Consider the following 23,505-nt stretch of genomic DNA (forward strand, 5'->3'; position numbering starts at 1 on the left):
ATGTTCGTCATGCATGCTGTATGCATGCTTCAAATTATGTGAGTAAAGTATTTATTTTGATGTTTATATTTGATTCTCTATGAGTTTGAGGCTATGCTCCGTGGCTAACGGCTAATGCTACACTGTTGGAGAGATTTATAAAGAATGAAGTTGTGTTTATGCATTATACAGACTGCAAGTGTTTAAAAATGAAAATAGCGACGGCTCTAGTCTCCGTGAATACAGTAAGAAACGATGATAACTTTAACCTCATTTAACAGTACATTAGCAACATGCTAACGAAACATTTAGAAAGACAATTTACAAATATCACTAAAAATATCATGCTATCATGGATCATGTCAGTTATTATTGTTCCATCTGCCATTTTCGCTGTTGTTCTTGCTTACCTAGTCTGTTGATTCACCTGTGCAGATCCAGACATTACTGGCTGCCCTTGTCTAATGCCTTTTATAATGTTGGGAACATGGGCTGGCATATGCAAATATTGGGGCGTGTTATGTTGAGATCCGCGTGTTTTCCGGAAGTCTTTTAAACAAATGAGATTTACATAAGAAGGAGAAAGCAATGGAGTTTGAAACTCAATGTATGTCTTTTCCATGTACTTAACTCTTGTTATTCAACTATGCCGAGGTAAATTCAAATTTTGAATCTAGGGCACCTTTAACAATTACTTTTTCTTTTTTTTCTTTTTTTTAACTATTAATTTTCATTCATTTGCTGAGAGCGCATTGACGCTGCCGTGAAAGCGTTAGCATAGCAACGTGATACTTGTTAGCATAGCCCGTGTGTCCTACGAAAGATGTCTCATTCAATTCTGGTTATGGACACTCTGTATATATCCTTCACAGGATGCTTCCTCTGGAGCCTTCGAAATTAAATGAAATGAGACACAGCTGTTGTTTCTATCGCGGTAAGACGTCAGTACACACCATTTTTCAAGTTCAAGTCCACCTACATTAATCTGCTAACTCCCCTGACTGCTTTGTTTGACAAAATGGTGGATTCGGCGTTATGATTGGTTAGATCACCTGTCAATCAAACTCCTGGCGAAGGGTCAGTTGACCAAGCAGACAAGGTTATTAACTAGGGATGCATATTTCTACCACAACTGTTATTCAATAATATCATTTTTTTTTTTAAATGATCTGATATTAGATATTTAATAGTTTCCCCCTATTTTAAGATTTAGATATCTAGCACCAATTTAAAGGGACTGTCAGATTATGTACAAGTCGCTGTGCACGTGTAAAGATATCAGAGTAAATGTCTTTAAAGTTTAAATATTGTTTTTATTTAATTCACAGAAAATTCCACATACACAAATTGAATACATTTATTTATTTATTTTCACAAATTACATTTATAAAATAATTGCTAAAAACTTGGCTTATCAGCATTTGCTTGAATTGTATTAGTGGGTGCACCTGTATTATCGACCAATGCAGATTATTTCCAAATGGCCAAATATCGGCCAATTGACTGGCCTAGCTTGTATATCGGTCTGTTACTGACTCAGTAGGAACATGAAATTGGACCTTGTAAACAACAGCTGTTTCACACATTTAGAAAAACAATTTACCCTATTTAAATTCCAATTAGAAACCGTATCACAGCTTTAAGTGTTTTATAATCACGTGAAATAGCACAGGAGAATAAGCCAAGACTAATGGATCTCCAATCGTTGTGTGACTGAAGGCTAATTTGTTCTTGCAGGCTCTTGTCACTGTGGTCGCTGTATCTGCTCACCACAGGAGTGGTACATTTCAGGGGAATTCTGTGAGTGCGACGACAGGGAGTGCGACAAACATGACGGGCTGGTTTGCACAGGTACGTGTTCAAATGCAGCACCGCTCCTCCAAACACCCACTCGTACGCCGACAGATCTCTTTGTGACGGATATTGAGGTTCTCTGATGTGGCTGCCGTTTGATTAGACAGCTCTGTGTGACTCTCAGGCTGAGCCGTCCAAATCAGTGGGCTCCTGCTGTGTTCTTCTCGCCCTGCTTTTCAATGGGAAAGATGCTCCGAAGAGAGTTGAACTTTTCCTTTAAAGCCCTGAAGAGTCGAGTTGACCAGTCAGTGGTAATAAAAAACAGAAATAAATACTTATTATTACAATAGCTCAAGGGCTTGAGGATCTTTGGACAGCTGTTTACTTATTGGTCTAATGACTTCGTTATCAGTTGCCGTGTCATTCAACCAATTATACAGTTCCTCGCACAGAGATGCGAAATTCATTACAAAACAAGACGAAAAACACAAATGACAAAAAAGAATGCATAAATGTGTCTGTTAAATGTCACTGATTAGCATATTAACGATTAGGGCATATGTCATCATTTCCATATTCATAAGGATTATTAAAACTATTTTCTCATGTTGCTCAGGGAGAACCTTCTTTTCTCTATAGATGAAATGCAAATGCAAACAATCAGCCAATTCTTTTCCTTACCTTGGGTAACAGTAATGCACTCAGCCTTTATAATTATAATCATGCAAAAATGTGCCTGCCAGTTTCTAAATAATAATCTTCATGGCTTCTTCAGTAAGATATTCTCATTACTCCCACAATTGATGAGCGCTGTGGAAAATTCAATGTATTAGGGAAAGCCAGGGCTTAATTTCATGCACAGCAGATGTGAATTTCAACTGGTTGGGTATTGATACAATATTCAGCTCTCAAGCTTTCTTCTGAACGAAAGCTGCTGTCACATACAGCTTTTCTAATGGCATATGTAAACAACCTCACTTCAGCTGATTTACAAGTTGCAGGCGATTTCATTGACCGAACCTATGTAGCTGTATGTGCCGCTAATGATGTATATTCCCAAGACACTTTTTAGAAAATGTTAGATACTTGGTATAGATCAATATGGAGTTTGAGTTGTACACTTAAAGGGTTAGTTCACCCAAAAATGAAAAGTTTGTCATTAATTACTCACCCTCATGTTGTTCCACACCCGTAAGACCTTCGTTCATCTTCAGAACACAAATTAAGTCACGTGAACTATTGAAATTCCGAAACACTTATGACATAACGAAGCCGTGTTTACTGAAATCACGTGTCTTTGGCGCTCCGAACCACTGATTCGGAAAGCTTCGAAGCAGTGTTTTGAAATCGGCCATCAAAAAGTATTCCCGTCACTTTATAATATTAAGGTTGAACCACTGTAGTCACATGAACTGTTTTAAATACGTCTTTAGTAGCTTTCTGGGCATCTGAAAGTGTTCATTATCTTGCTGTTGATGGAGGCCTCACTGAGCCATCGGATTTCATCAAAAATATCTTGAAGAAATGTTGTGTTCCAAAGATGAACGAAGGTCTTACGGGTGTAGAACGACATGAGGTTGAGTGATTATTGACAGAATTTTAATTTTTGGGTGAACTAACCCTTTGTGTATAATATACAAATTATACACTTGAATTAGCTCAGTGAGGTTCTACAAATAATGATTTTTTGTACACCAAATTACAATGTTCACTTACAAACGCTGAATAAAAAGGAGTAATAACACTTATGTAATCATATCAGTGCTGCCACATGGACTGAATTTGAACTGAATAGACGGGACCCCAGAGATAGTGGTTCCAAAACTTGCATTTGTACTTGGTTTCCCTTTTGCACATTCTGCCAAGGGGGTGTGAAGAGAGAAAGCATGTCGAGACTTGGAGAGTGATGATCTGGGTTTCTCAGTTCTGTCTCTCCTCTCAACTTCTGTTTCAGGGAACGGCGTGTGCAACTGCGGAAATTGTGACTGCTGGGAAGGCTGGACAGGAAACGCCTGTGAAATCTGGGTTGGAGAGGAGTATTAACCCCTGGTGGACACACTTAAAGACTGTTTCTGTTGTTAGTCGAGACAAGAAAAGGTGGCTACATCAACAGCAAACAAGGGAAAATTGATTTTAGAAATCTGTGCAATATAACAGCATTCAAATTCTCTTAATTAAAACAATGTGGTTTCAAATCCATTATATGCACATAAAACAGCTGTGGGAGATGACTTCTATAATCCTCTATAGTTTTCTATATAACTATATATATATATATATATATATGAAAATTGTGTATAATAATGCTTACATAGACTATTGACTGACACATAAGCACAAGTAAAAGGAGAGACTCCATGGAAATGGTCAACAGAGAAATAAGAGCATTTTATTATTATTCAGGTTGCTGTTTTTCAAAGCGCTGCTTGTGTGCAAAGTTTTGACCCTATTTTATTTACGGTACGTTTCAAAACTCAAGATGTAAACAGCCTGATGCCAATAAATTTAACCTGCTCTGACATTTCATGAGAATGAGGAAGCTCTTTTTTGCAATCTGCATATGTACTATTAATAATTTTACTCTTGTATAAATCAGATAGACATATTTAGAATTATTTCCTGTCATTTTTTTTTATGTCTATGGCATCTGTGATTTTTGGGATCTGTAGGACTGTAAAATTTCATAATGTTCTTTCATTTAATGAAAATGTTGAGAAATTTTTGCCTGTGTTGAAGGTGAACAATATTGACACAATTATCATTAGGATGATAAAATAATGACCCTTGGTCAGTCCATTACATCCACTGTTTCAATAATATATGTGACCCTGGACCATAAAACCAGTCATAAGTCACAGGGGTAAATTTGTAGCAGTGGGTCAAAATTATCGATTTTTCTTTTTTTTTTTTTTACCAAAAATCATTAGGATATTAAGTAAAGATCATGTTCCATTAAGATATTTTGTAAATTTCCTACCGTAAATATATCAAAAATGTATTTTTGTGAGTGGATATGCATGGCTAAGGACTTCATTTAGACATCTTCAAAAAGCTGTATTTCGGCCAAATAATTTCCTATCCTAACAAACCACACATAAATGGAAAGCTTATTTATACAGATTTCAGATGATGTAATAAATCTCAATAAAAAAAAATTTAAACCCTTATGACTGGTTTTGTGGTCCAGGATCACATATATATATTTTCCCAGCATTAGTCCTGCTCATCTGCAGGGACTGCTTCATCGGAATTATCCACATACAATCATTGGACTTGGCACAGGTTTTACACCGGATGCCCTTCCTAAGAGTGCCGGGACACACTCACACACTCCTACGGCCACTTTTGGACTGTGTGGGGGAAACCGAACCCCCCGGAAGAAACCCGATGCTGCCGCGGGAAGAACATGCAAACTCCACAGAGAAAAGACTTCTGGCTCAGCTGGGGCTCAAACCAGGGACCTTTTTGCTGTGAGGCCGAGAGACACCATGCCACCCTCAGATCAATAATATATGTATTGCAGAAATATCACTTCGTAGAAACATCACATTGAATTGGTTAGAGAGATTTCAGTACCTTTATATAAATATTTTATTCAATATGTTGTATCTGTGTATACAACAAACACAAACTGTACAGTGCAGACAAACTCTTTGCATATATGTATGTAAAATTAGCAGAACATACCAACAGTCCATGATACACATAGCCTACGACATGCAGTTCATATATGCCACCCTCTTCCCATGCAACAGATGAAGTAACTGTCAAATCAATGCTCAAAACCAATCAACAGACAATGGAGACCTTCCTTCACCACTGAAAATCAGAAATACGGAGAAAACACAGAAATGATCAATTGTTCAGCGATTGCTCCTCATTACAATTTAACGACATCACACACGACCTGAATGGAACGAAACAAACACGGACGTTTGAAAGAGGAATAAACAAACGAACATACTAACAAATGCACACGTACTCACCAGTCACTTACAAAAATAAATTTAACCTTCGTAAAACCAGTTCACTGGTCTGCAGGGCAGCTGTAGCCCAGCATGTAGAGCTCATTGGAGTGAGTGATTTGTTTCGTGTGGAAGTGGGACACCAGCCTCGGAACTGATTTCAAATATGAAGCTACTTTTCCTGTATAGTACTGCATCTCATTCTAGCATTAAATTCGGCTTTGTACAGACAAATATCTATTAAGTCTAACTAATGTGCTTGAACATCTCCTAATATGAAACTAGCTCAAAATCCCAATAAATGAAAATATAGGTCTTCAAATGAAATGTTGAATATATTTGTATTTAGCAGCATAGCCTCGGTCTACTTCATAACATTCTAAACGGTATTCATCATTCAAACTATGAAAACTGTTAAAGCAAGACAGGCTTCGTCAACTCGGCTGATAATTGACTAATCGTTAAAATCCTACGTAGATGTGAGTAGATGACGATTTCAAACGCAAAGTGCAATGGTCTCAATCCAGAGTATGAGAGAGCCTTATATAATCATGCCCATTCAGTGTAGCCCTACACCTCAAACTATCTTTAGACATTGCTAGCTGTCCCATACTTTGGTCCTTAAGAAAACGCATGCAGGTGATTAGTAATAGGTACCCCGGTCTTGTACTAAATGAACAATCAAAGTGGAGGACGTCATTTGGAATCTCTTCGTTTTTGAATCGAGACGATTAAAAAGTCAAGACAATCGTTCTTTGTGATGAACTCTAGTCACAGTGAGGACAAAAACCGAAGAGGACCACCGTCCTCGGAGTTATTGAAATTGTTTGGCTGGATTCTCGTGTTAACGGACTTTGGTAACAATCAACTTTTGTGTGTTTGTGGGATAAGTTGCTACTGAATATCTCTGTGTGTGTGTGTGTGTGTGTGTGTGTGTGTGTCTGGGGCATGAGGCACCTTTAACCCAGCACAGACTGGGTACATGTTTTTGCATGCTGGGTTAGAGGTCATCACAGGCACATGATGAGCAGTACTGGACTCTGCATGCTGAGCTAGGAAGAACCCCTCTCATTTCAGAATCATAATATCTGGTAGTTAAAAATCTATTTATCTATTTACTTCTGTCTTTTTTTTTGTTGTTTTTTTTGAAGATTTTTATTTTATTTGTATACAGTGAAAACATCGTTATAGAAGCCATTTCTTGCACTGCGTCTGCGTTGCAAGAACAGAATGTAATACTAACCTTGCCCATGCCTTTGCTGAACAAAATGGGTGTGCAGCCAATAGTAATGGTACCTACTTACATCAAGTTGTTTTACCGCACAAGTCTGAAGTAGACTGTATTTTTCTACGGCTGCCACTCTCGCCACATTTAATGTGCTCGCCAGAACTAGCCCATAGTTCAGAGAAGTCAGCATGTCAAAGAGGGGCCTTGACCAGAGGCCTACAAGGCCTATAGATATTCCTAGAGCCCACGCTCTAAATTAAGAGCAAAGAAAAGTGGAAATTCACCTAGTTACTGGGATTGAAACCGGTCTGCACCATACTAGATAGTGATATGTACTCTATACACCTTCTCCAGCACATGACAACTCCTTGTGTTTGACTGCAGTGGGCGTGACTAATGCACTCGCTGGCATTTGCTGTCGAAGTATACTTGTGTCCCTTTCTAGACATTATGAGAATGAGAAGACATGAGCGCTGAACCTTGGATAATGAGTTTGATTCTGTTTAGGAGGCTCCGTCCATTTGATCAACGTCTCTTGACTACTGAAGTCGGGAAAGGACTTTAATGATGGAAATCCATCATTGTGTTTGAATAACTGCACACCAGAATGCATCGCACACGGCCCCGACAACAAATTTAGTAAGTAATGGACAAAAGGGAAAGATTTGGTAATTCGAGCTTTAAGTGGGGGACACCTAGAAAGAAAGAGACACAGGAGCGTACTCGATTAAAAAAAAAAACAACAAAAAATAAAACAAGTTGTGGATTGCAGTCCATATATGTATATCTTTACAGTATTACCCCAGAGTGTGGCTGGTGTTACTGCGTATATAGAAAATAGATCTGAAATGTACGGTCTCTGCTGCGTCAGGGTTCAAGAAAAGGGTTATAACGGGTGACTGTTAGCAGGCAAAAGAACCGCCACACAAGCGCCTGCGGTACACAATTTCATTCTCGTGGATTGTCTCAATTACAGAAAAAACATCGGCTTTATTGTATGTCAAAAGGCATTCCATATCAGTTAGGGCATTCCATGGTGAAAGTTTAGCTGGTTTATCCAGTTGCATCCTCCTACGTGCACAGCTGACCACTCTTCCGGAGCCAGTCCATCGTCGAATTAGATCGGAACAGTCAGAGGAGTGAAGAGGGTGGAGGGAATGGGGAGGAGAGAGCAGAGGATGCCTGGATCTGATCCACAAACATGGAGAGTCTGACAAAAGGAGCACGGCTCTCCGGGGTTGAGCATGGCCGAGCTGGGATCTGGCTATGTGGTGGGCTTGGTTTCCTTGCTGACAGGTTTGCCACCGTTCATGACGGCCGGCTCTGTGCTTTTACTGGGAGGCACGGCAGGTTTGGGCACTGTCTCCCCCACGTCATGCAATGATGGCTCTCGGTACATAGCGACTGCAAAAGACATCAGAGAAGGCAAGAGTCAGCCAGGTAACCGCAGCCGCCCCATTTGTCTCTCTTACTGAAAAGGATTTTTGGGGCCGGCCAGGAATATGACTAATATCTGCAAATAATTATGTGAAGAAAAGTTTTTCCCAACTCATTTTCATTTCAAAAACTGAAACTTGGCTAAAAAGACAACATTCATTAGGGCAGCTCTGACAGTACATGTGTGAGTTTGTCAAATTGCGGGCAAGCTGTCAGCAGGGCTGCATCCTATCCTTAGTTGTGAAGACGGTCTGATCTCTTGGGATACATTTGACTAGGTTCGCTCCTTCACTGCTTCAAACTTACTGTATTCTTAGCAGTGCAGTTACAGTACGGGATGCTGGCTGGTGTTTAGGTATTAGCAGAAAAAATAATGAACACACAACAGGATGAGACATTGGTTTAAAATATGGACATCTGTACACGGCAATAAAGCATTGCACGGACAGAAACGGGCCACACATCATAGCAAATTACACCTCAAACCGTACATAAAGCATCAATCTCATGCTAGCCAGACACATTTTACAGTGTGGCCATAAAGGAGCTGTAAGGAATATTGGAAAGGACAGGTTGTCCATCATAATGGTACGAAGGTGGGTCTTGAATATGTGGTGCTGTGAAATAATGTTTATTGAGTAATAAATCATTACGTAATCAGATAATGTGAATATAAAGCCAAACGTTTCTTGTCGAACCCAATGAAGAGCTCACTGTCGAGATCCTCACGATCCTCGGTATCCCTAAATCTGAAATCCGTCAGTTCCTGTGACCTGTGCTTGCTCTGTACAGATGCTTTTCTAACACACATCTCAACATTTTAATTCTACAAACAAATGGACAGTACCGAGGAATAATGAATTTTGATTTGTTCATTTCACATGACTTCAGAAAACTTGCAATTTAGCAAGTTTAGCAAGTATAGCATGTGCCATTTCAAATCATTTTTATGCTACTTTTATGGCACTTTTCTGGATTCACTTTAATGTAAAAGAGCAGTCTGGACATCCTGTTGTGTTCCAAAATAATACAGTGTTTGAACATCATTAGGGATTTTACCCACGATTTTACCCAGAACACAGCTAACAATGCTGATAAGACCTCTTTTACCGATTACAGTGTTGCTCAACTTATTTGACACATTTCTAAAGTCAGTGCTTTCAAAACAATTAGTTCTATTTAATTCAGCAAAATGGTTTATTTTCACTGTATAATGAGTGCTGCTTTATTTTCGGGCAACACATTTAACAAAAGCAAATGATATCAAAACGGTTGTGTTTTCTCTTGACTGCGCAACATATTCAGGTTATGTTAATCATAAAAAAGATATTTCTTTCCATGCATTTTTTATATTTATATGGTGCATATTTCAAACCAAATGTACAAAAATGTTTGCTGCCACTAAAAATATATTAATCAAGTCTCTCATTTGTATCTAATCAATCAGAGAATTTCACCCACATCAATTCAAGCTCTGTATCTAAGGAAAGAATGGTGTAGATGTTCAATTCACACCTGGCACGTATGTTATACGGACCCACGAGAACACAGAACAGATGGTGATATTGGGTCTTCCCTTGGTTTTCTTGAGATTTTAGCTAATGAAGATCTGCTCACATTAGCCTGAACTCTGTCTGGCCTCTATCAATAGACCACGATTCACTGTCAGTTAGACTGGCTCTCATTTCATTTGATACTGATACTAACCTCTTCTTACTTCGTCTCCTCTTACTCTTTCCTCAACTCTTTCGATGTCCTCTCCTCTCCTCATCCTACATGCACATCCTGTTTCTCTTCCATCATCTGTCTTCCTCCTCCACTCTTACTCTCTCATCTTTTATTTTTTCTTCCTATTCTCTCTTATCGTCTTCTACCTCCTCCATATCTGTAGTTGTTTATATTAAATGTTTTGAAAGCTTGAACCTTGGACTGGAGATTTTGTGTGTTTTTTTTTTGTTTTTTTTTTTGCTAAAAATGATTTATGTTGTCATTTTTACTAACGCAATGAAAATGGAGAAATGTTTTGGAAAAGTGTTCAGATGCCTGTGTTCCTTGTTTTGAAAACCTTGACCTTAGTTTGAAGAAATGTGTAAAACCAGTTGAGAAAAGCTGTAAAAAGGCATCAAGCAAAAGCATATCTCTCAGGGACTCATGCTCTTCATTATCATTCTGCTAGTGTCACAGTGACCTGGATGTTAACCGTTCTCTTGAGGTTTTCAGAGCATGCTTTACCTTCTAATGGCTTGGGCAGGAAGTGAGCAGCTGGTTTAGTTTTCTTCACCCGGTTCCCCTTCATGGCTTGGCCATCTTTATTCAAGCCAAGGAACCATGCTCTCCCCGACTCCTGCTGCCTATACAGCATGGATGAGTAGATCACATAGTAGTTTTCAAACACAGACTCTTTAAACTTGCATTCCGGCGTAAACAGTTCCTGCAAGAAAGAGAGACGAAAGAGAATGGAGTCACACCAGAACTGTGGGAAATTTTGTGTGGGATTTAGAAAAGATAATTTTGTCTTTTGTCTGCTGAACCCCATGAACCTGATGTGCCGATACACAAATTCTCACAAGTTTATATCACAAATAATAATTTATAATATGAATAATGTTTTTTATATGTTTGATGTGGTAATATTTAATAATAATATTTCTCAATATTAACATTATTACTCTTTTTCTGTCTTATTTCACAACACTCCTGCACTTCCATCCCTATACCCCTAAGGGTTTGCAAACACATGGTTGGGAAACCCTATTTTTTAACATTCTGATTTAAGACACATTAAACTCCATATTTAATTTGGCAGTGAGTGAAATTTCCCATCAATCACAACAGCTATATGACATTTAGAACAGATTGTAATTCTGTCCCTTACATCCTTGTTTCCATTCATTCATTAAATATGGTGTCCACTCTGAATAACATCTATAAATATGTTTATACAGACACTGAATCAGTTTGTGGAGTTTTGGTGTGTGTGTTTAATTAACAGAACAGAAATAGCAAACTTGGTATCAGAACACAGAGACATTCCAGAATAACATTCAAATTCCTGTACATTTTCCTGTTACTCTGTATGCATGGCGATATGCCTGAGGTCTAATCTGTAGGCAGACACTGCAGGTCTGTCTGCTGATACCTGAATGAGCATACAGACAAAATAATTGGCCCCAAGACAAAATGTGATATTCGCTTATGACAAATTAATCTCTACTTTCACCTTCACTCCAGGTGCCATGCTCAGCCATGCTAAGTCTATTATTCTCTTCAAATATCCATATCCAATTGCACAATCCACACTTTAGTAGAGTCAAAATCTGCTAAAGGGTAATAAAAGAACAAGTTTTAAAAAATGATTTTTCATTATTGATTACAACAGGACTTGCATTTTTCATGGGTTTAAATAAAATATTTTTTATTATAAGAGACAATAAAAACAACTTTGTGCATCAAAACTACTCCTTTCCTGAAAAAAAAAAAAAAAAAAAAAAGATCTTGATTTTCTTTTTGATTTTCATCAAATTTGGAACCGCTGAATGTAACATTTTTGACAAACCATATATGTCAGTCTCTGAGTAACATGTAATTTATTTAAGCCACGAAATAAACTTAAATCCGTAAAAAAAAGTACAATGAACTACGCAAAAATCATTTTGAATGCTTTCTATATTTTCTATCATTAAATATAGTTCATCATGCACATGATCATGTCTGTCAAAAACTTAATATGCCTGTCGGTTGGAATATTAGATTAAAAACATCAACATAACACACTCATGGGCAATCAATCACTGAATACTTGCCGGCTAAGAAATAAATAATTATTACCATACAATCCATCAGTTTTCAAATACACATTGTTTGAATATCACAACATCGATGTCTGTCAAAAAATAATGTGCACACATGATAGAATTTATAAAAAGCAAAGGTCCAGGGAGTACACACATTTCTTGGAAAACTTACACTACCTGATGTTGTGACTAAGTCATCGCTTCCCAAGAAGAGGGAGAAAATGGTGGCCTGAGCAGTTTCAGTCTGTCAGAGACAATAACGTATGTAATACATACACATGTGAGTATAAAGTGAACATGAAATTAGTGAACATCATTCAAAATGTTGGATTTTAAGGAAATTTTCTATGCACAAACTACGCATTCTGATTTTGACATTCCTGATTTGAATATTTTCAATAATTTTCTTTTCTTGACTCATCTTTTTTTCTGTAATTTTGGCAACAGATGAACTGTTAAATGAGCGATCTTGACATAAGTCCCTGTAGTTGTCCAATTGTACTCTCATATGCTGATGTAATCTATATTATAAACTTGACAGGTAATTTTTATAAAATGTAGTTTGATAACTATTTTCTCAGTTGTTTAAAAGATTAAGGCAATAATCAAAGTTTGATCAAATATTGTTTAATTTTCCAATTAAAGATGATACAAGATGATCTTTACATGGTTTGTTACATTTAATTACGCCTTAGATTTTGTCTATACATATATATATATCATCCTGACTGATTTAAGGATTTTAAACTATTGCTGTGTACGGTCGTCTTCAAAATGACTTTATTTAGCCAGTGAAAGCCATTCATCTCCTCTGCATGACCCATTATTTGGTGCCATCTGTAAACACTGTGTGTATGTTGCATTACCCTGCAAATTATTGCATTGATTAAAGCTTCCAGGCTTGCTCTGTCAATTCAATATCTCCACCACTTCAACAATCCTAGGAGCACTTCTCTCTATTGGTAAATAGCACCAAAACTATCATTTGTAAATCTGCAACTTCCATTAACACCCCTCATCTGAATCTGAATAGGAAAGCAAGATCTAAATGCATAAATATGCACATCTTCTAATAAATTCATAAATCTCTTCTAATTGGCAAATGAGGCAGATTTTACAGTAAAGCACTTCCTAAATATTTCCTTGTGAATATAACACTGATCAATATGAGATTATACATCTCATATATTTTAAAAGGTCAGTTAATCACAAATAGAAGTCCCTATGATATATTATAATGAAAGTTAAACCTACTTTCTCTTAGTCTCTTTTAAAAAGATATTAATAACCATTATTAGAATTGTAAACATACATATAGATTATACAAAGGTGCTACTATAAAGTGTATGTTCTGTTTTGGTTTCGTTTTCACTGTTTCCTTTTCTCATTTGCCTGTGTTCTATATCCCTAGTTAGTTTCCTTGGTTGTTAATTAATCCCACACCTGTTCCTAGTTCTGTTAATTATCTCTCCCTTAAACCGTGAGTTGTACTTAAAGTCCCTGTAAAGTCAATTCTGAGAATTCTTTCTAAACACTTTATAAATGTTACAAATGTATTGCTGAAACACATTACAAAGACTGTGAATTGTGTAATGCTTAATTGTGAAGTTAGAGCGTTAAACAGATTTTCACCAAGTCTCTGCTCAGGATTTTTTGGGCGGAGCTATAACGGGGGTCTGATGACGCACATCGTCCCCAGAGCATAGCCCCTCCCCTAACACTATTTAACTGTCGATGACGCACCGAGCGTGGCGCCGCCTCTACAGCGGTTCACTCGTTGCACATTTAGCTAGTAATGCCTTCGTCACGCAAATGCATATTACATGGTTGTTATAATAAACAATATGCTCAGTCTCTTTATTTAAATTTCCTAAAACGATGATATGAAGGATTCTAAAGTGATCATTCTACACCGGATCATTTTACAAACTTTCATCAGACAGCTGGGATTCACAGGTAATCCGCTGTTTTTGGTGAATGTGACTGAACAGACCTCACCCCCCCTACTAAAATGTGCAACCCTCTAACGTGATTCTTTTGTTTATATGCATCAGTATGATTGACTCATTAGACAAGTAAGTTGAAACGGCAGCTCTCACGAGTGCAAAAAAAACATTTAAAAATGAAGTGAAATATTATATTGAATCTATATTGCCCTCAAAGAAACAAAAAGCTATTAGAATTTTGCAAGCATGTACACTTTTTAATGTATTCCTATAATTTTTTTTTGTATATCCCCCTAGCATTTGAAATTCCAGTATTGTTGTAACTGTATGGAATGTGTTTCTCTGTTCAATAAAATTTATAAAAAAAATAAAATAAAAAAAAAAACTCTCGCGAGTGGGTGTGGTTTCAGCGCCAACAGCGGACACGCCCCCAGCGTTTGAGAGCAGAGAGCGCTGCCTATTTTTTCGAGATTTTGATAACTTATTTCATTTACTTGCAGATTTTTTTAATCATTCAAATTTGGCTGGGTGGTTAATGACACATTTTTCTGTGGTGTGACAAACTCAGAACACATACTTTAAAATGACTTTACAGGGACTTTAAATCCTGAGTTCTGTTTGTTCCTTGTCCGGTATGTTGCAAGTGGTTGTGGTTTTCCGTGATTCTCCAGCGTGTTCATTATTAGATTGTGAAATAAAGACTTTCTGTTTATTCTCCAATGTTGTGTGCTCATTGCAGCCACCCTACTGTGACAGCTACATTTTTTTGAGAACTATTGTTTGTTTTATTTTGTTTTTCCCCAGCTAAAAAAAAAAAAAAAAAAAAAGGCATTTCCACAGACCTCATTCCTGCCTGTTATTTCTGTGTTAAATTGTTTCTTGTCAACTCCAGAAAAGGTACTTGGTTAGAAAAGAAGTGGAGACAGGAACTAAGTGGCGTGTTAGTCAGATGCAATTGCAGAACAAATGGGATGAAATTGCATTATGTAAGGGAGTTGAACTCGGATGTGTTTTGGAGGGCTCTCTTGCACCCTTGATTAAACACTAACAGCTGACTTCATTGACTGCATGCTAACCAAAGGGCTTTAACACAAACCAGATCCTACCAACTGGTGATTTTCAGCAATTAATGTATCAAACATTGCCAAAGACATATGCTTTCAGGCATATTGAAAGGTGAAAGTTCAATTGTTGAGTCATTTTATAAGCCACACTTATTACACAAAATGCCTTGAATTCAGAACACACAAGTAAGGCTAAAAAGTATGTGCAATGTGCTTCATTCAACAGAAATGACCAAAAACAACTAAACAAATGTTTAATATAAGGTTAAATTAGTTAGTAATAGTAGACACTACAAAATGTTAATCACATCTGACATCAATAGCAAACTAATTAGCCAGTTTAGCCTTACTCCGTTTAACATAACTCAAATGGAGCAAAATGTCTTCAAAGACTTAAAGGTTTCTTTTCCTCATAAAATGTCAATATATCACAATATTTTTTTTATTATTAAATAAATAAACCAATATCATTAAAAAATTATTCAGTTTCTTAAAATAAAAAATATAAACTTCATAATGCATTAAACAATATAAATGTTTCATTTATTTATTATTTTATAAAAAAAAAAAAAAAAAGATATAAAAGAATCATGAAGACCAGAGATAGAATTAGTCACTTAATGATTCTCATAAATTAAAAAAGTAAAATGTTAGTATATTAGTAGTAATGAAGTTTAGAGGATGTCTTTCAGATTTTCTTTCATCTTAGCAACTGTGCAACTTTCCTTTTGAAATAGAATATTATGATGTAGAGAATGTACAAAGTCTCTGATTCACAAAGACTTGTCTTATAACAAAGCTTGCCATTCTTTGATGTCACTCAGAAGTCTTGAACATGACTGACTGGCTGAACTTCATAATGAAATAAAAATAAGAATGAATAAATAAAAGAGATAGAGAGAGGTACACACAGACTGCATGCAAAAAATAAACACAACAACAAACTACAAATGAGTCCAATTTAATGATTAATGATTAATATACAAAACTGTGCAGTCATTCAGTTGTTTTCACATACTTTAATAATGTGGACTCCAATAAATTTCTCTCTAAAAGTCTCTCTAAATCTGCTGTATATTTAATTCTTACTTTTGTCTCTCTCCACCTGTTGTGTTAATCACAAGCAGACTTCAGACACACTGATACTGACAGCTTATTGGTTTAAAAGGTTACCACTGATAATGACTGGTGATTTATATGGAAGGAAGCATATTTCAGCTGCATTTTAGCCGAAACAAACAAGGCTAGTGCACATAAAAATAACTTTAAATGCATCTTTATACTGAATTATACACAAAATTGATTAAAGCAACAGTTAATTGTACCGTTTTAGTGTTATATTTATTTAGAACACATTTTTGAGCAGGCTGAGCCTCCCCTGCTTGCTAAACTTGATTGCTGACTGCAAATGTCTCCCATGGGTCGGCACAAAGAGAGCCGGCGGTCAATACAATGAAAGCTTTATTTAATTTTGCATCCTAGCCAACAAATTAGACAGGTGATATGTGCCACACGGTCTAACTTTGATCTCTGGCAGCAAACACTATGAGGAAGAGGCAATCCATGCTTTTAACCGCCTTCTGCCTGATGCTCTTTTCTTGACAGCTCTTCCATTTCACAGCCTGCTATTAAAACAGCACATACCTTTCTATCGTGTAACCATGGTAACGCTTGAAAGGCTCCTGCCTAGCAATTAAGTTTTTTTCCCTTCTTTCATTTTTATTTTGTTGAAGAGAGACATCAGTATTTTTAGTATTCGAATATGTATATACATGGAGTTCCTGTTTCAAGAGTCACTGTGTGAAACAATGCATCATAGAAGAGTTGATGATCACAATAGGAGCATGTTGAGAACTTAATTACTAACAAGTAATTAGAAGACTGTAAGTAAAAAACTTAAATATATCTCATTTGGCAATTCACCAGGCTATCATTGAACAACCAATCTCATACAAATGAAAAAATAAAATTTCCTTTTATTAACTATTTAAATATTCCAAACCAAGGAAATAACTGAAAAAGGTAAGTTAAGAGATATGGAAGATACCTTAACGATAGAAAAGGGAGTAGAAAAAGCTGCTGGGAAGAAACAGCTCATCTACTGCACCTGTGTTTCACCCCTTACATTCATTCTGCTTTGAATGTGTGGCCGTAATTGACCTTGGCCAGTGCCAGAAAGGGCAGTTTACTTCAGACACAGATAATCAACCCCATCCCTCTCTGAGAGCAGACAGAGACGGGGGGATGGGGGAAGGAGAGAGAGAGTGAAGGAGTGAAAATACAGAAGTGAGAGAAAAGAAAGGTTAAGGGAGTCTAGGCTGAGCTAGGAATACCAAAAAATAGACAGGGGGAGACAGAGCACAAGAGCGCGTGCAAAAACGTGCCAGGCTGGGCTCCCTCGTGCTGGCCTGACAAACGATTTCTCACTAACAGTGAAAAATTGAAAATTGTTTAAGGTTAAAATATGAATCAAGTCTATGAATCTTGAAGGGACTGAGCTTCCCTCACATCTCTGTTCATGTTGAAACATCAAAAGAGAACCATATAATGTGAGCTTCACTGAATTTCCTCAACCAGCCAAACACAACAGAAAGGATGCTGTTAAATATGGATGGTTGTTCTGCCTCTGTTAGAGGTTGTGCATAATTTGTGATGGACATTTGCATATACAGTATCTCACAGAAGTGAGTACACCCCTCACATTTTTGTAAATATTTTATTATATCTTTTCATGTGACAACACTGAAGAAATGACACTTTGCTACAATGTAAAGTAGTGAGTGTACAGCTTGTATAACAGTGTAAATTTGCTGCCCCCTCAAAATAACTCAACATACAGCCATTAATGTCTAAACCGATGGCCACAAAAGTGAGTACACCCCAAAGTGAAAATGTCCAAATTGGTCCCAATGTGTCAACATTTTGTGTGGCCACCATTATTTTCCAGCACTGCCTTAACCCTCTTGGGCATGGAGTTCACCAGAGCTTCACAGGTTGCCACTGGAGTCCTCTTCCACTCCTCCATGACGACATCACGGAGCTGGTGGATGTTAGAGACCTTGCACTCCTCCACCTTCCGTTTGAGGATGCCCCACAGATGCTCAATAGGATTTAGGTCTGGAGACATGCTTGGCCAGTCCATCACCTTTACCCTCAGCTTCTTTAGCAAGGCAGTGGTCATCTTGGAGGTGTGTTTGGGGTCGTTATCATGTTGGAATACTGCCCTGCGGCCCAGTCTCTGAAGGGAGGGGATCAGCACTCATGCAGCCCCAGACCATGACGCTCCCCCTACCATGCTTGACTGTAGGCAAGACACACTTGTCTTTGTACTCTTCACCTGGTTGCCACCACACGCTTGACACCATCTGAACCAATTAAGTTTATCTCGTTCTCATCAGACCATAGGACATGGTTCCAGTAATGTTCTTAGTCTGCTTGTCTTTCTTGTGCATCATCTTTAGAAGAGGCTTCCTTCTGGGACGACAGCCATGCAGACCAGTTTGATGCAGTGTGCGGCATATGGTCTGAGCACTGACAGGCTGACCCCCCACACCTTCAACCTCTGCAGCAATGCTGGCAGCATTCATATGTCTATTTCCCAAACACAACCTCTGGATATGATGCTGAGCACGTGCACTCAACTTCTTTGGTCGACCGTGGCGAGGCCTGTTCTGAGTGGAGCCTGTCCTGTTAAACCGCTGTACGGTCTTGGCCACCATGCTGCAGCTCAGTTTCAGGGTCTTGGCAATCTTCTTATAGCCATTTTTATGTAGAGCAACAATTCTTTTTTTCAGATCTTCAAAGAGTTCTTTGCCATGAGGTGCCATGTTGAACTTCCAGTGACCAGTATGAGAGAGTGAGAGCGATAACACCAAATTTAACACACCTGCTCCCTATTCACACCTGAGACCTTGTAACACTAATGATTTGCATGACACCGGGGAGAAAATGGCTAATTGGGACCAATTTGGACATTTTTACTTAGGGGTGTACTCACTTTTGTGGCCAGCGGTTTAGACATTAATTTTATACAAGCTGTACACTCACTACTTTACATTGTAGCAAAGTGTAATTTCTTCAGTTGTCACATGAAAAGATATAATAAAATATTTACAAAAATGTGAGGGGTGTACTCACTTCTGTCAGATACTGTATAAACGTTATATTTTCATGATTGTTTAATATCTTTATAAGATTCGTTTTATCTGCCACTATTATGTAAGTTCCTATGTGAGGACTTGTGGCTTTTGACATGTTTCCACGAGCGCCGCACGTTGGGTAACAGGAAATAGTGAGCTCATGGCGCAGCAAACGCTTGACATATGTTTGTGTTGCATCTGATTCGATTCTTCTTCTAAACCCTGTCGAAAACGATGGCTGCAAGTTTATTTGAATCATCCATCTGTTTAGTATATATTGCCAGAGTTTAACGTGGTATAATCAAAGATGTTTATGTTATTGGCGATCGGCGCTAACGTGATGTATTGATAATGCTTCTAACCTGAGTTAGCGATGTAACTATATACAACATACTATAAAACTTAAAATGAGGAATAGGATAGGGCTGCAAGAGGCTTGTTGATGATTTTGTGCACATGTTATGTCTAAAACGCAGTCCAAACAAAAGGAGGCATATCAGAGAAACTTGCTTGTTCCTTTTAATATTGGAGATGAGGGCGGAGCCTCGACCACAGTGCTTTATGTGTTACGGTTCACTCTCTTCGTTGGCAGACGTCTGCATTCACACCATTAATTTCTGCCTTAATAATATTCATATTTGCATATTATTCTACTTTTGCAAGCTTTTTGGTATACAAAATGCTACAATGATGCTTGTTGTTAGTCATCCAGTAACTTACACTTCTGAACACGCCATAGATTACCAATTCAAACACATATTTTTTAAAGTGCTACTATTAATCCTTCCTCACTGTCATTCATCTCTTTGTTGATTATGGAGTGATTTTTTCCATGATGAATAGCTAAGAGCCCATTGCCTTTTGAAGAGCAGTCTAACCGCAAGCACTTAAAACTCTCCGTTCAGCCTCCCTGAAGAGAGTAACCTTTCTGCTGTGTGGTAGATTTTTAACACCAGCTCTATGAAAGGCAATGTCCCTAGATTCTGAGTGCACTTTAAGTGTCTCTGCTTCAGCTCTTGTGTGTTTACTCAGAAACTGGGGAAAGAAAAAAAAATTCTGCGAAGCCCCACAGCAAATTCTGTACTGTAGGTCCTAAATCTTAAATCAAGCCTCATCTCTATGCATACCAGATGAGAGGATCATAAATCCAAAATCAACTAAAGTATAGGTAAAAACAAACAAATTATTTCCCAGCTGAGGATATCTCAGTGTCTGCAGTATTTATAGCACTCTTGTCTGAGTGATACATCATGCATAAAGCTCTCAAGACAGAGAGACACTAGGACTGAATGTCTGGCTGTGGTCCAGTTCACACTGGCACAGGCTGGAACCGAGGACTGAGGAGGACGCCCGTACTGTAGCAGGGTCATTCTCTAAAAATAGTGTCATTTGAGTACTATGTGTGTCCCTGTGACTTACTACTGAAATATTTAACAGGAAAGTGAACTTATTCACATTATTTACAATATTTAGTGTGTAATGCATAAGAACAATTTTATTTTTAATGTTTGCCTTTCATTAGAATATCAGCCAATTTTCATGTCCCCATTTATCACCATTAAAATTATATAGGGAAAAAAGTAAATTTAACTTTTATTGAAATTATTCTTTCAAATATATAATTTCCATTTTTATATATTATATATATATATATATATTTATATATATATATATATATATATATATATATATTATATATATATATATATATACACAAAACTAGAGACATTTAATCAAAAGAAAAAAAACAAAACTATATTTGTTGACCACTAAACTTACTTGTGGAAACACATTGCCCTGTGGTGGTCCCTCGATTTCTATGGTACATTGAGTCTGAGGTGGGAAAATATTATTTCCCTAAAGTTCGACAGTAACCTTTTCAAATGACACGATTTTTTAAAAAAAATCCTAAAATTTCTAGCATAAATGGAACAGTGTCTTGTGAATGACCCAGTCAGTCTAGGAACTCCACACAGTGCTCGACCTTGAGGGAGATCTCAATGGATAAACTTCCTGTGAGCCAGCACTGGCCACCAAAGAGCGGTTGATCTTTAAATTGAGGCCAGTCTGGTCTTAAAGGAGTAATCCAGCAGTCATTATTGACTAGCCAAGAGATGTGAGGTCTCTCTAACAAGCTGACAGGCTGCAGGAAGGCAGGACTCGGGGCTGTGGCAGTCACACGGCGCACAATTCCCTAGCTGTCAGCCTGACAGAGATGTAGATGACACACAGTCCAATGCCCTAAGAGAGAAACATGGATTTTGCCTTTAGGCCTTCAGCTGCATCATGGGATTGATTTGAAAAATGCATCAAATATCTGTGCGGTAAACAACGGCATTTTGTCAGCTTGAGGAAACCCTAAATATTATGCAGTGTGCAACTTGTCCTGCATAACATTTCCATGCACATGAATAAAATCTCAAATTGTGCAGCTTGATGTTGAGAGGCGTGCTATACTTTCCTAAGTGATCCTAAGAAAACAGGTGCAAAAAATCCATAGACTTACATTAAAGGAGGGTGACCTGAGTTATATTAACTTGGGGGTAGAAATCTTTGATTTGGCCAATTAGCAGCTTCTTAGCAACCACATAGCGACTTCCTAGAATAGTCTAGGAACAACCTAAACACCTTCTAGAGCAACCTAGCAACAACCTAGAAAGAACACCTTAGCATCTGCATGACCCTGGCAATCACTTATAATACACAGCATTAAATATTGAAAAATAATGATTCAAATATTATATCAGCAAGGTTTGCAAAGCCAGCCACTCACATTCTCCACAAAATGTAAAAACTGTAGTTGTATGTTTGTTTTCACTCATATTCTTCCTGAACAACCAATATGACTGATCTTGGGCTTTGTACTGATGCTTATTGGCATGGATGCATGTTCAAGTTTTTGTCTATAAACTATACTATATGCTAATAGCCCCTTTCACACATATAGTCTTTACGAGGGATGTGCGAGACTTGAAAATACAAGTGGTTTACTTTTCTTTCTTTTTTTTTGCACATTTATATTTTTACAAAGGCTATGTTTAAACTGCCGTCATGTTAATGTTACATTTTAAAATTAATATATTATTTTGAATCGTCTATTTCTGGAGCAGAAAACATCATTAAGTTTACCTCACATTTTGCATGAGTTTGTTTTCTCTTTGGCATTCACGGCGGGTTCAGAGAATTGTCCATTCACAAGATGAGCAAGGTGAGGGAGTATTTTGAAAGCCTACACACAACTTTTGCTGTCATGTCAAACTAGTATATAACAATTAAGCTTGCTTATAGGCTTGTTATACTACCGGTTATGAGGGACAATACGGTATGACATTTTACATTAGATTAAATTAGAAACAATATGAATGAAACTTACTTGACACATGAACAGTTGCTGTATCAACATCCTAATGAAGAGTCAAGCTTTTTTGTGATTTTGCGGCCCACCATGTGTACAGTGTTTTATACTGTACACATGGTTTTACACCATGTGTTTTATACACAAGAAGCATGTTGAAAACCAGACACACAAGTGGTTGCTGTGGTAATGAACAACAATACCTTAACATGCTGACTTATGTTGACTAACTTTTATTTGAGGAAAGCTGTTTATAATAGGCTTTTAGGTATGAATATATAGGTCCTGCGCTCCCTATTGATTCAGTAGATTTGAATAAATATGTCTATAATGGCTAACATTGCTTAAGTGAATGCTAAACACACAAAACGGTTTCCTTCGACTGAAGCAGATTTAAATACTTATACACGGCATTTAAACAGACTGTAAACACCGACTGAACACAACTGGCTTTGACTCGGCGCGTTTGGGCATGATCAGTCGCAAGTATCAAATTACATTCATAATCAGCCTTACAATCGTTAAGTGTGTCCCCGGCTTAAGTTTAATATACAATGATCATAATGCAAAGCTAGCACATCGCGTATATCTGACCTATTTTTAGCAGCATTCATTATGGAATTTGACTGTTCATAGATTAAGTAGTCTATTTCAAATGTACCTCATATACAGACAGTCTCCGGGGGGTGGCGGTTAGACTAGTTGACTAGTTGGTCACAAAATTTTTGTTTAAACGTTAATTACCAGTAAATTAACATTGAGAGATCATTCAAAAATACCGGTAAATCAGTCCTGGCAATTTTC

At 37.5% G+C, this 23,505-nt stretch overlaps 2 protein-coding genes across 4 annotated transcripts in view; one reads left to right on the top strand and one right to left on the bottom strand.

Annotated features, from left to right (window-relative positions):
* itgbl1 (integrin, beta-like 1) overlaps positions 1-4,292 on the top strand; it is a 59,903-nt gene extending 55,611 nt beyond the window's left edge. Inside the window, exons 10-11 of the mRNA XM_048193864.1 lie at positions 1,717-1,830; positions 3,728-4,292. Of these exons, the coding sequence (XP_048049821.1) occupies positions 1,717-1,830; positions 3,728-3,816 (203 nt within the window). The 3' untranslated portion in view covers positions 3,817-4,292. The remainder of the gene's footprint in view (positions 1-1,716; positions 1,831-3,727) is intronic.
* A 1,054-nt stretch (positions 4,293-5,346) lies between these two features.
* Positions 5,347-23,505, bottom strand: part of fgf14 (fibroblast growth factor 14) — a 160,070-nt gene continuing 141,911 nt past the window's right edge. For all 3 annotated transcript variants that reach the window (XM_048193870.1, XM_048193869.1, XM_048193868.1), the window contains exons 4-5: positions 10,636-10,834; positions 5,347-8,370 (exon numbers count right to left, since the gene is read on the bottom strand). In XM_048193870.1, the coding sequence (XP_048049827.1) occupies positions 8,231-8,370; positions 10,636-10,834 (339 nt within the window). In that variant the 3' untranslated portion in view covers positions 5,347-8,230. The remainder of the gene's footprint in view (positions 8,371-10,635; positions 10,835-23,505) is intronic.

Source organism: Megalobrama amblycephala, linkage group LG6 (assembly GCF_018812025.1).
Source record: "Megalobrama amblycephala isolate DHTTF-2021 linkage group LG6, ASM1881202v1, whole genome shotgun sequence".
Classification (NCBI taxonomy): domain Eukaryota; kingdom Metazoa; phylum Chordata; class Actinopteri; order Cypriniformes; family Xenocyprididae; genus Megalobrama; species Megalobrama amblycephala.